The 13,084-nt window shown below is 34.3% G+C and overlaps 1 protein-coding gene across 2 annotated transcripts; it reads left to right on the top strand.

Annotated features, from left to right (window-relative positions):
- Positions 1–154: 154 nt before the first annotated feature.
- LOC145570384 (ATP-dependent RNA helicase DEAH13-like) lies at positions 155–10,289 on the top strand. 2 transcript variants are annotated; one of them, XM_081629443.1, is made up of 12 exons: positions 155–292; positions 425–503; positions 601–666; positions 758–807; positions 890–950; positions 1,412–1,804; positions 2,639–2,884; positions 2,971–3,201; positions 4,574–4,690; positions 5,073–6,299; positions 8,300–9,859; positions 9,976–10,289. In XM_081629443.1, the coding sequence occupies exons 2-11, from the start codon at positions 426–428 to the stop codon at positions 9,779–9,781; spliced, it is 3,951 nt and encodes a 1,316-aa protein (XP_081485569.1). In that variant the 5' UTR covers positions 155–292; position 425; the 3' UTR covers positions 9,782–9,859; positions 9,976–10,289. The 2 variants fall into 2 exon arrangements, with proteins under 2 accessions (XP_081485569.1, XP_081485568.1); XM_081629442.1 differs by having other exon boundaries at positions 9,989–10,289.
- The last annotated feature ends 2,795 nt before the right edge of the window (positions 10,290–13,084 follow it).

The raw sequence follows: 13,084 nt of genomic DNA on the forward strand, positions 1-13,084 counted from the left end.
TCAAATTTTATTGCTAATTAAAAAAAAAAGTGAGGTTGAGGACACAACTTAGACGTTTGAAAAAATATAAACACGACTTAGAAATCGAATAAGTTTAGGGGCGTAGCTTAGAAAAAGCTCTGAAAAAACCTTTTTTTTTTTTTTTCTCTTTTGTCGAAAGGTTATTCATAGCCGCTTCCCACTTACCAGTTCCGACCCTTCCTCTGTTCTAAGCGCCACCGACTCACCTCCGCCACCACCGCCCTACGCCACCTTCACACCTTTTCCGCCTCTCCAACCACCGTCTACGACTGTAAGTTCTCTCTCCTCAGACTATTTACGCATCATCTAATATTATTCTTATTTCAATTTTTACTCATTTACATTTTTCCAATTACAATTTCCTACACTTTCTCAATGTAAATTCAAATCATACTTTTGATAGAATGGATTCTTCTGGGGATAGCAATGCTCTAATTTTGCCTTCTAAGACTAAAAATCCAAAGCCAAAATCGAAATCAAAGGTATAATTTTCTATTCAATAGTTTGCAAAATGCTAATCTATTCACTCTAAGTTTAAAATCAATTTGTTGATATTTGTGTTTTTTTTGGACGTTTTAGCCGATTTTAAGCTGTCAAAATAAAAAATTGAGCAATTCCCAGAAAAGGAAATTGAGGAAATTAGAGGTAAATTTTACTGTTTAATGACATAATATTGGTATTATTTATTTTTTCTATAGATTTTATTTATGATTGGGGTTTGAATGTGATTATGTAGGAAGAGAAAGAACAGGAATTATTGCTGTCGAAAAGCCTGGAAAACTTAGAGTATGTATATACTTTGTAAGATGAATGAGTTTTTATTGGGTTGTTATTTTTTCATGTTAATTTTTTATTTTTATAATTTCAGGAAGTATGCGATAAGTGACAATGCATATTTGCTTCTCCGTTCGTCGGAGAACATTGGTCAGGTGAGTTTTATTTGAATTGAATTATAATACTACCTGCCACATCTTTAACTTGTCAATATCTATTCGTTTTGACGTTTCATAGCTCCACTTTGTATGATTTCTATTCTTAATTTTTTGAAATTAAAGTAATTTTTCATACCATAATGAAATTGATTTTGTTTGCCATCAAATTGTTCTCATCACATTAATATATGAGTTTATTGAAAGGAATAGTCCTTGATGATTAGAAACCATATGTGTAAACCAATGTATAATATTGCTTGAATATGTAGTGATTAGCGAAATGAGTATTTTTGGAATGTACAAAATGGGAATTGGAACATCTTAAAATAATTCTTTGATCATGTAAAAATTTTTAGATGTTACCCATCTGTTTGGAACATAGATAGTATAGGACGAACATGTTACAACTTACAATTACTTTTGTTCAAGGGTCTTGATTTGGTCTTATTGCTTGATAGGCGGAGACAAAGAAGGAGAAGCGTAGGAGGGAAATGCAATTTTCTAAGGCTGGTTTAGATTTACCAGTGAGTGATACGGGGACCAAGAGAAAGAAAGTTGAGTCATGTGATAATGAACCTGATGATTCTCAAAGCTCTTCGTTGGAAGATGCTGATAAGAATGTCACCTACAAACCAGTGCTTATTGAAAGAGCACAGACAAATGGTTCTACTTGCTCTGTTTCTTCTCAAGGGACAGGTGAGCAACACATTGTTGGTGATCTTGGAGGAAACGAGCCTAAAGAATTGGTTCAGGTAGCTAATGAAGATAGTTGCAAAGTCATGGATCTAGATGCCAGGAATTCATCACTCTCTCAGTCTTCTGATTGTGACAAGAAATCTGTTGCTACAACGGTACGTATATCAGCTGACTTATATGGATGCTTGTCAATTACTCTGATTGTTTTCCCTTTCACAGAATATTTGTGATGTACTGTATAACAGTGTTTTCAAGAAGAAGGTGGGGTGGTTCACATTAGCTCATCTCAGAATGAGAATTGACACCATTTCTGCTAGTTTGGAGTGATGAGCATTTGTATAAGCATCTTTTATGTGATTTGTGTCTGTTTTTTTTTTTCTCCTCTAATCTACTAGAATTGATATGTCATATTGAGTAGTAGAGTGATATAATTGCATGTTTATACTCAAGTTCTTGCCGTATTTTGGGCTTCCAGCAAAGCAAAGGAGTTTGAGGCTTTAATTACATGTCTGTGTTTATCTGTGCTGAGCAGTTGCATGTTAGGAGATCTGAGCTTAAACACACATGATATTTAAATGTGCTCTGTTTGAATTTAGATTTTAAACTCCATCATGCATCTCCTTTTCTAAGATTAGATGGCTCACAAATGACAAGCCATTAAAATTGAATATGATAAAAGAAGAACGGAACAGGTCTTAGTATTGTATAGAATATAGACTGTTCAATATCATGCTTTCCACTTGGATATCATGTTGAGTTTAAGTATCATTATACTGCCATTGCCGATGGTAGGCTTTTTTTTTTTCTTTTTTCTTTTTTCTTTTTTCTTTTTTTCAATATATATTTTTTATTTTACAAGCAAGATATGTAAGAGTCCAAGAAGCCTTATTTCCATACAGTGAAGTTGTTTTCGACCTCTTTACAAAAAACACTTTTCTATAATTACTCCAGCATTTATCGTGACAAATAAAATTGTGTTGATGCTTCAGAGTGAATTCAATGATGAGCCTCAAGTTGCTTCTTATGGAACAAAATGCGTAGGAGGCAATCCCATTCCAGGACCTCGAATTGCCCCTACCGTGGTACATGTGTCGCGGCCAATTGATGTGGAAAATGCGAGAATGGATCTCCCGATCATTATGATGGAGCAGGAGATAATGGAAACTATAAATAGTCATAGTAGTGTGATTATCAGTGGAGAAACTGGGTGTGGCAAAACCACACAACTTCCACAGGTGAGATGGAGAAAGGTATCTAGCATTTATTACACATTTCTTTGCTATATCTAATCTTATCCCCTATTTTAAATTGCAATTGGCAGTTCCTCTATGAAGCTGGCTATGGTTCAGGAGAATGTTCCATGAAAGGTGGTGTTATTGGTGTAACCCAGCCTCGCCGTGTTGCTGTGCTTTCTACAGCTAGACGTGTAGCATATGAGCTTGGACTTACTTTTGGTAAAGAAGTTGGTTTTCAAGTCAAGCATGAAAAAGGGTATGGAGATAACTGCTCCATCAAATATATGACTGACGGGATCCTACTTCGAGAGCTGCAGGTTTTTAGTTTTCCTACTTACGTGTGCTTTTTAACAACAATAATCAATTCATCACATATTACATGGCTTTTTTTTTTCCTCTGTGTGTGTTATTCATGTCTACATTCAGATATTAACTACAGTACGTAAGGGGACATGAATCAGTAACATTCTAGTACAGTGGGAAACTAGAAAATTGATTGGCAAATGTTTACTTAATTACCATACAACACAATGGGACAAACCAAAATGAAAAGACAGCTCTTGGGTACGGAGGAAGTAGCCTGAGTCATGGAGACAAGATATGGAACATATATACAATAATTAATAAGAGCTAGCCTGTAAAATAATTCTTGTGTCTTTTCTTGTTAAAGTAGATGTGATAGGAGGTGGTGGAGTATAAGAAAGAAAAAAATGGGCTATAAGGAGAGGTAAGAGTTGATCGATAATTATTGGGCCCTTTCCATTTACGGGAGTGTTTCAATCATTCTAGGACATATGGTAATGGAAACTGCTCTTTTTATCTTGGATAGAGTGATTGTTTTGTTAATTTATGCTTCATCTGTTTTGAAGGATGGAATTTTAGTGAATATATTGCACAAAAAATATGTAATTTAAAATAACTAGGATTTAGGAAGCTCTTTGTGGATGATTCTGCACAAAATATTGCCAGTCACTGCTCCCAAAACGAAAAACACTTTTTTGAGCACGGATCCTGTTCAAATGTAATACACACAAATGAAGTGATAGCTAATCAATCCAAGTATCTTGATGCTTCCTTTTTATGTAAACTTCCATGCATTTCCCATGCAAAACTCAATTTATGACCATATTTGAGGAAGAGCAAATTTATTGTAACTAAGGCGTTGTTTAGTTCACCTTATTTTTACTTATTTCAGAAAAAATAAGTTCAGTTCACATCAGATCATCTTTTTATGTGCAGTTTTTAATCGCTAAATATCTTTAATTTCGTAATGAAAAAAATTATGAAAATCATATATTAATAAAATACACATTATTATGAATCTAACAAGACCCCACTTGATATATTTTTTCCATATAGATTATTGTATATTTAATGTCAAAGTTTGGTCAAATCTGACATTCAAATCAGACCATACCAGACCAGATCAGATCAGATCAAATATGTTCATATAAGCAAAAATAAGGTGAACCAAACAAGCCCTAAGCCACTTTGCCGTACTAGTTTGACTAATTACCTGAAATAATTGAGAACTGCTTTAATTCTTAAAATAAGCCATACCCTAAAATTTAAAGTATGATTATATGATAATCAAAATTTTTATTTTTATTTTTAATGCATAAATTCCTTTGGGCAGTTACAAGATTTCGGGTATTACGTTGTATAACTTTCTATCATTTGATGATACAGATGGGTGATTTCTTGTTGAAGCGTTACTCTGTCATTATCTTGGATGAGGCTCATGAAAGGAGCTTAAACACAGACATTCTCATTGGGATGCTTTCACGTGTCGTTAAGCAGCGCCAGGTGATTTTTATTGAAGTACTTGATTTACAAGAACATTGAAAATCAGAATTGAAGTCCCTGTTGTAATTTTTCATTGATGCTCCTTTCTTTACATAAGCTGTTATCACTGATTTTCTTCACCTCTTTCTCCAAGTGGCTTACCTTGTGCACGCTTAAGGGGAGAGTATGCCATGGCATGGCTCTTCTAATTGCAAGAGTTAGTCTATATAGATAGCCTTATACCTTGTGCACACACTGTATGCATGAGTCCTTCAATCGATTAAATTGGTCTATATACATTCACATCATAAAACTCATTGTGGACAAAAGCCTCATTTACAATTTATTAATTAATTTATTTTTTCTCTTGCTCAATCTCATAGAACTTATTATATTGCTACAGGAAATATATGAAATGCAGCAGAAGGTGCTTGATGGAGGGAAAAAAGTTGAGACTAAAGACAGAGTTTTCCCTTTGAAACTTATATTGATGAGTGCTACCATGAGGGTTGAGGATTTCACTTCAGGAGGCCGGATATTCCCTAAATCCACACCTGTTATACATGTATCAGGGAGAGAGTTTACTGTAACAACACACTTCTCAAAGAAAACAGAGCTTACAGACTATATTGGTGAAGCCTATAGGAAGGTCTTAAAAACTCACAAGAGGGGGTTGGCTTCTGGTGGCATACTGGTGTTTGTTACTGGCCAAAGGGAAGTGGAGGATTTGTGTCGTATGCTTCGTCAAGCTTCAAGGCAATTTGAAACCAGAAGGAATGTAGTTAATACAGAGACCAAGACAATTACAATGGATAGGATGGACCAAATTGATGGGTGTACTTTGAAAGAGATTGATGAAGCCTTTAATTTTGATGCAAGCTCTATTGAACAACAAACAGACAGGTTTAGTTGTTATGATGAGAGACATGATGAATCAGACAACAGTAACACATATTCTTCCTGCAGTTCGGGGTCTGATAGTGAGTCGGGATTTGAAAGTGATGATGAAAATCTTGAAGACCAGAAGACTTCTGAATTAGATGATAGCATTGTGGATTTCACAGATGTAAACCTTGATTCTTTAAAGGCTTCTTTTGAAGCTTTGGCAGATCAGAGTGTTAAAACATCAAGTAACAAGACAGAACTAAATGTTACAACTCAAGATGTTTGTTCAAACCAGGCTTTCAGCTCAACTAAGAAAAAAGGAAAGAAAAACGGTCCCATTGGGCCATTACATGTTTTGCCTCTTTATGCTATGCTTCCAGCAGCTTCTCAGCTTCGTGTGTTTGAAAAGGTCAAAGAAGGTGAGCGTCTAGTAGTTATTGCCACCAATGTAGCTGAGACCTCTTTGACAATTCCAGGAATAAGATATGTGATTGACACTGGAAGGGAAAAAGTGAAGGAATATAACCCCTTGAATGAAATGGAATCATATAAAATACAGTGGATAAGTCAGGCTTCAGCCAAACAACGTGCTGGAAGAGCGGGAAGAACAGGACCTGGTCGCTGTTATCGCCTCTATTCTTCTGCTGCCATGTGTAATGAATTCCCAGAATTCTCATGTCCTGAAATTTTGAAAGTTCCTGTTGATGATATTGTCCTCCGTCTGAAATCCATGAAAATTACTAAGGTGAGTTTTCTCTGCATCCATTATATAATAACTAATAAGTACAAGTTTACTTTTGATGATAATTCTGATTTGAAGATTTTGTGTAGTAGGTCAATTAGTCATCATATATTATCTTATTTTTGGAGTAGTAAAATGCCTACTATATGGATTAAGATTAAGTTGGATAACGATGGTAGATTTAACGCCATATGTGAGTTATCATTCTTTCATTTGAAGATGTACAGACTTTAGTTTGTCCCCATAGTGTGCCTGAAACTATTATAACAGTTCTTTCTTCCACTATTGAATCCTCTTACTAGGATTGTGCGGGGAAAATATGGAGGATAGGAAGAGCCATATAGATTCATAGTTGGCCAATTTGAAACTTTGAATGGGTTTTTTTTTTTTTTTTTTTTTTTTTTTTTGGGGGGGGGGGGGGGAATGAATGGAAAAGAGAATATTTGATTGAAAAAGTGGGGGTAAAGTAAAAAAAAAAAAAAAAACGTGATCATGTATTCAAGTAAGAGGATAAAGAAGACAGATTCGGAAGGGGTATAGAAAGATTAATAAAGAACAGGGAGTAAATGAAGACGGGATTAAGGGCACTTTATTAACTTAAAATTCCACCAAGCTTAGGGTTATTGACCTCATTTTTTTCGGCTAAGGTTTCATAACCTAAAAAGTTATTGTCTGTTTTACTCTGTAATAATTATTTTCCACTACAAAATAAAAGTTACATTCCATATTTAACATTTATTATGCAACTTTATTTACTCCACTTTCCTCTTACCCTCTTCTCCCTATCCTGAATTTTGAACATTTCTTTTGATCCATCATACAGAACTGTAATTCTAAATCTTTGTTATTTTATCAACAAGATGACCAACCGACTTCCACATCTAAAACCAAACCTACATCAATGTTCTCTCATTAATTTCCTCTTTGTTTTTCTCTTATCTCCTTACCTATTCCTTTATAAACTAGTAAAACTACCCATCATTCTCAAAGGTCACTTTTTTAAATTGATAACCATCAAGGAACCAACATTTTTTACTTCCCCAGATATTTAACATTGGAAGTTCTAGCAATGCTTTCAACGAAGGCTGCAATTTCCTGACCAACATAATATATTATATATAGTATTGGAAAATGTTGCCTGGATTATAAGTTTTTAAGGGGTGAAAATTTGTATTTAATGGGTTGAAAATTTTGTAAGTATGTACTTATCTGTGATAATTTTTAAAAACTTGGTCTATTGATTTATTTTATTAGCTGAATTTTTGTGGATTTACTTTGGTGCTGAGTTTGAGGTATAGTTTGGGAATGGATGAGTAAAATGGGGAAAAGAGAAAAGAGGAGGCTGAAAAAAAAGTACTTCGTACGAAATAACTATTTTTTTTTTTTTTTTTTTTGGTGTTTGATTTTGTGGATCTGCTTTGGTGCTGAGTTTGAGCTGCAGTTTGGGAATGGATGAGTGAATTGTGAAAAAGAGAAAAGAGGCTGGAAATAAGTACTTCGTATGAAATAACTATTATTTTTTTTTTTTGGTGTTTGAGTTAATTTAAATTCCTTTCCTTTTATGATGTGAACCATTGCTGCTATTTGGGTAATTAGCAGTTTCATTTGTATGGTAGAGTCCCAGGCCTACGTATTTCCATAATTATCGGTATTGATTTGTCTTCCTGGGACTATATTTGGTAAGTCTATAGTACATGCCATAGAATTTTTCAAAATTACAGCTATGTTAACTCTGGGTGTATGATTCTGGGGAACTATGAAAAATTGACTTCTATAGTTAAGTAAATTTTATCGCTAGAATTTATTAGCCTCAGTCTGTTACACTGGAACTACATTAATATTTAGCTGATAGGTTTATGTTAGTTGGATAGGTTAATGCTAATTGAATAGGTTTATGCTAGTTATCTAGTATGTTATCGTGTTTATTCTGCTGATTGTATCTTCTGCATTCTACTCAACAGCTTTGCTAATGTTCTACATCTTTATATTTCTGTATGATTCAGGTTGTCAATTTTCCGTTCCCAACCTCTCCTGATGCCGCTGCATTAGTGAAAGCAGAGAAATGCTTAAAGGCTCTTGAAGCACTTGATAGTGATGGACGCTTGACACCTTTGGGCAAGACAATGGCTCATTTTCCCTTGAGCCCACGGCACGCGAGGTTGCTCCTCCTTGCAATACAGATCGCAAAAAAGGAGAAAAGTGGTGTACGGCCAAATCTAGTTCTAAGTTATGCAGTGGCTGTAGCTGCTGCCATGAGCTCGCCAAATCCTTTTCCTTTTCAGTTTGATGGAAATCAAAAACATTCTGAGGGCACGGAGATGGAAGATGGTTCTGGTTCTGTCAGCCAGAAAAATGGAGACCAGGATACCAAGCTATCACGGAAACAAATGAAAAAAACCATTAAGCTTTCTCGTGCAAAATTCTCCAACCTTAAGAGTGATGCTTTAACTGTAGCTTATGCATTGCAGTGTTTTGAGCAATCTAAGGATCCATCTCAGTTTTGCACCGAAAACACACTACACCTAAAAACTATGGTAGAAATGTCCAAGCTGAGAAAGCAACTATTACAATTAGTCTTCAAACAGAGATATTGTGATGTGGAGCAAGACTTCTCATGGCCTCATGGAACCATTAAAGATGTGGAAGATGATTGGAGTGTCTCTTCTGATAAGATTCCCCTCTCAGAAAATGAGGAAAATATCTTATGCCAAGCTATATGTGCTGGATGGGCAGATAGAGTTGCCAAGCGTATTAGAGGAGCCAGTGTACTGTCATCTGGAGATAGAAGAATCAATGCTAATCGGTATCAGGCACCCTTGGTTAAAGAAACAGTGTTTCTTTATCGCTCCTCTTCTGTCTCTAAAGCAGCTCCAGAATTTTTGGTGTATAAAGATATTGTTTGTACGAAAAGACCATTCATTCAAGAAGCAACAAGTGTGAATTCAGAGTGGCTAGTGAAACATGCCGGTTCCTTGTGCACATATTCAGCACCTTTGGCAGATCCAAAACCTTTTTATGATCCTCTTCATGATCAAGTATTTTGTTATGTTACCCCATATTTTGGTCCTTACTTATGGGAACTCCCACGAAACAAGGTGCCAATCAAAGATACTCAACAGCGTATAACTGTCTTTGCTTATGCTTTGCTTGATGGTCAAGTCTTACCATGCCTAAAACCCTACAAGTGTTACATGGCAATCCAACCAATCAACATCTTGAAGCCAGAAGCATTGGGTCAAAAACGGGTGGGCAATCTTATAAGCAAGTTGACTGGGTTGAGAGCAATTGATAGCTATGCCAAGCTAAAAGCAGCATGGAATGAAGACCCTCAGCTGTTGTATTCAGAAATACTGGACTGGTTTCAGAAGGAATTCCATAGTCAGTTTAAAATTTTATGGAAAAAGATCCTCCAAGAAGCTCTTTCTGTAACTCAAGATCACTTTCCTGGCCGAGCTAAAAAAAGAAAATGCAGAGTGAGAGATTGATTTTCAGATTTATAGATTATGCCTTTTCTTTTCTTCACATGGATACACAGCATCATTTATCTATTTCACTTAATCATGGTAAATATTGAAACTTTTTCACTTCTTCTTTGGTGATCTTACTTTTTGTTTAACTGAAGCAATCTCATCAAATTATTCTGTTTTTTATATGAATGTTGTAATTGACAGCTTTGAAGTTTAACTGCACAGGTATATGACTTAGAGGGAATCTAGTTGTCTGATTTTTCTAACACAAGTACACAACGTAGCTGTGGCTCAGGGATCGTTTCAAACTGGAATCAACTACTTGAGAAGTTGAATCAATTCTGCATATGGCTAGCTTGCAGCTTATTACAGGATGTGTTCTGCCATTTTTGGTTATCTAGTATGCTAATTATTAGAGCTTTGCGAAATGTAATTTATTGTCAGACATGAGTCCTTGATTTGGATAATAAACAAAATATAGCATTAGTTTGAGCTTTTATTATTGATGATTTTGCATTTGATTTTACATTACTATTTATCAATCTCATGCAATGTCCGCATTTTTTACTTTTAAACTTTTAAAATCAGATAAAATTATTTACATTATTCTACACCTTTTAAAAGCGCAAAGTTCTGCTACTGTTCTCAGGAACAGTAAAAGGAACATTTTGCCCCCTCCTCTTGTTGTCTGCAGGGAAATGGCATACAGTGTACTTAACCTTATGGTTGCCAGCTACTCGTATTTCACTGTTTCCTCCTTTCCTGCTTCACCATTTTCTTCTTCTATCCTACCTTTCTGGACATTTTTCTCTCTCAATTGTAATCAGTTCATCTCTCTCATCCATTTACAGTAATTTGCTCTTTGATTTTCAGTTTGATTTACGTTTTTGAGGTATTTATCGATTCATTTTCAGGCTCTGAAGAAAGATGCTAAGGCTGTACCTTCATCAAAGCAGGGTAAACCTGGTGGTGAAAGCAGAAGAAGGTTAATTATTTGAATATTCATATCTTAAATTTTCTGTTATATAATATATTTTTTGAATTCGAGATTCGTTTATGTTGCTATTTTTCTTGTTTGAGTTTTGAATCAATTTAATGTTGTTATTGGTCTACAACCGTAAGAAGAAGGTAAGTAGCTATAACCAATTTAAATTGTGAACTTAGATAGGAAATCAGTAACTATGTCATGAATGGGACAATATGTTATTGTTGTGAATGGAGGAAAGGATGAAGTTATATGTTCTCTGCTAAGATTGAGTGCCTGGGGTGAAAATTTTGATCTTAGATATATGTAAAAAACTACTACTGCTAGCAAGAATTAAGACAATAACAAACAAAGCAAAAGAAATCTAAATGAGGGAAGGAGGCTGTTTGATTAATAAAGGCGGAAACTTTCTTACAATAGTGGCTTGAGGCCACTACTCTCTCAAGGTTACTTCAGATCGCTAATCTCTCGATTCTAATAAATCCAACAAGCTACCTAAACCATGCCCTTCTACCCCTTTTTATATGTACAAGCAGCTAAAAAGACAACAGACAAAAGCTGTCAAAGATACGCCCACCCCTCCCGCAATACATCAGTCAAATGTTGCTGCTGCACACTGAAATTTATGCTGCTTCACTACCTCTTCTCTTAACAGCTCCTTGCACCCTTTCTTGACCCTCCTAGCATATGTTATGATGCCACGTGGCCGAGTCTCTGGATTCGTTGCAATAAACCCAAATATATACGGAAAATATGAGTTGAAAGTGGTGTATGTGTGTATCCATCGAGTTGAACCCTTTTTTTTTTTTATTTTGTGTGTATGTATGTGTGTGTGTGGTATGGTCTTTCAATTCTTCGAACATATGGTTGCTCTTCATGCGAATAAACTATTACCAATTGTAGGTATGAGTTTAACATATACTAGATTAACCCCGTACTATGCACGGTTTTAAAATAAGAATTGAATTTTAGACTTTTAACACGTAGTGAAAGAAAATAACTTCCTTATTTTTCCTAACTAATTTTTAATTAAATATGAATATACAATTCCCGAAAGTGCATAATTTTCATTTTTAATTAAGAAATTTCAATTAAATTATATTATTAACAATTGTTAACAACTCGTAAATAACTAAATAGCATAATATGTGTAGAAAACCCAAAATTTAAAAATTCAAATGGAATATATTTTCAAAGCTATGTTATATAGGGTAACTTAAAAATAAAAAGGAAAAAAATGTGACATCATCCTTGCATTTTGGAGGAGAAAAATTAAATAAAAAGTGACACGTAGGCAATGGTGACATCAGCGGTTGTTATTTTAGTATATATACAGAAGTTAGTAATACTTCCTCCGGTTTTTTTTTTTTTTAATCGTAGTGTTTGAAACTTTACATTATTCACACGTTGTCTTTCGCAGTATTATTTTGTACTTAGTTTTTTTTGGTGCAAAGTATTATTTTGTACGTGGTTGTTCCTTCGTAGTAGGTATTGTAATGTGTGTAGTTTGACTCATATTTCTTTTCTTAAATCGTTTTTATACTCAATCTTCTCATTTGCATTATATTTGATCTAGCAAACCCATTTGCAACCTACAACCTTCATTTCTAGTTGTAATTCTTCCATTATAAAGACGCTTGTTTCATCTTATTTAAATTTATTTTATAGAGTATTTTAGAATTAATAGGCCTTGTTTAGTTCACCTTATTTTTGCTGATTTGAAATTCTTATTTCTAATCTGATCTGAACTTATTTTTTCTGATCTGATGTAATCTGAATTTACTTTTTCTAATTTGATTTGAAGTAATTTTAATTTTTTTTATTTTTCTAATTTTAATTTTAATACCATCATATTAATTGTTTTTTTTTTTTTTTTGGGTTTGTGTGTGTGTGTGTGAAGTCGAGGGAATAAAATTAAACATATTAAAGACAATATAAGTTTCAAAATTCAAATAAACTAAGCTTAGATAAAATAAATTAATTTAGATACAAGTATAAAAGAAAATAAGCTTAGATAAAATTAAACAAACTAATAGGATAAAATTAGATAAATCAAACAGTGCCTTAGTCTAAATGGCCTCTGAAGCACCATTTTCTTTTTGCTTTGCTTTCTCCAGACAACATTAATCTTTTATGACAGAGTAAACGTCCAAGGCTCAACACTGATATATACGATTTCACATAGAAAATCTATCACTATTCACATAATTTGTTACATGGTAAGGACATTAAGGCCCTGTTTAGTTCGTCTTATATTTGCTTATCTGAATTAATCTTATCTGGTCTGGTGTGATCTGATTGTCTGATTTGACCAAACTTTGACCTTTATTGTACGA

Source organism: Chenopodium album, chromosome 12, assembly GCF_948465745.1.
Source record: "Chenopodium album chromosome 12, dcCheAlbu1.1, whole genome shotgun sequence".
Lineage (NCBI taxonomy): Eukaryota > Viridiplantae > Streptophyta > Magnoliopsida > Caryophyllales > Amaranthaceae > Chenopodium > Chenopodium album.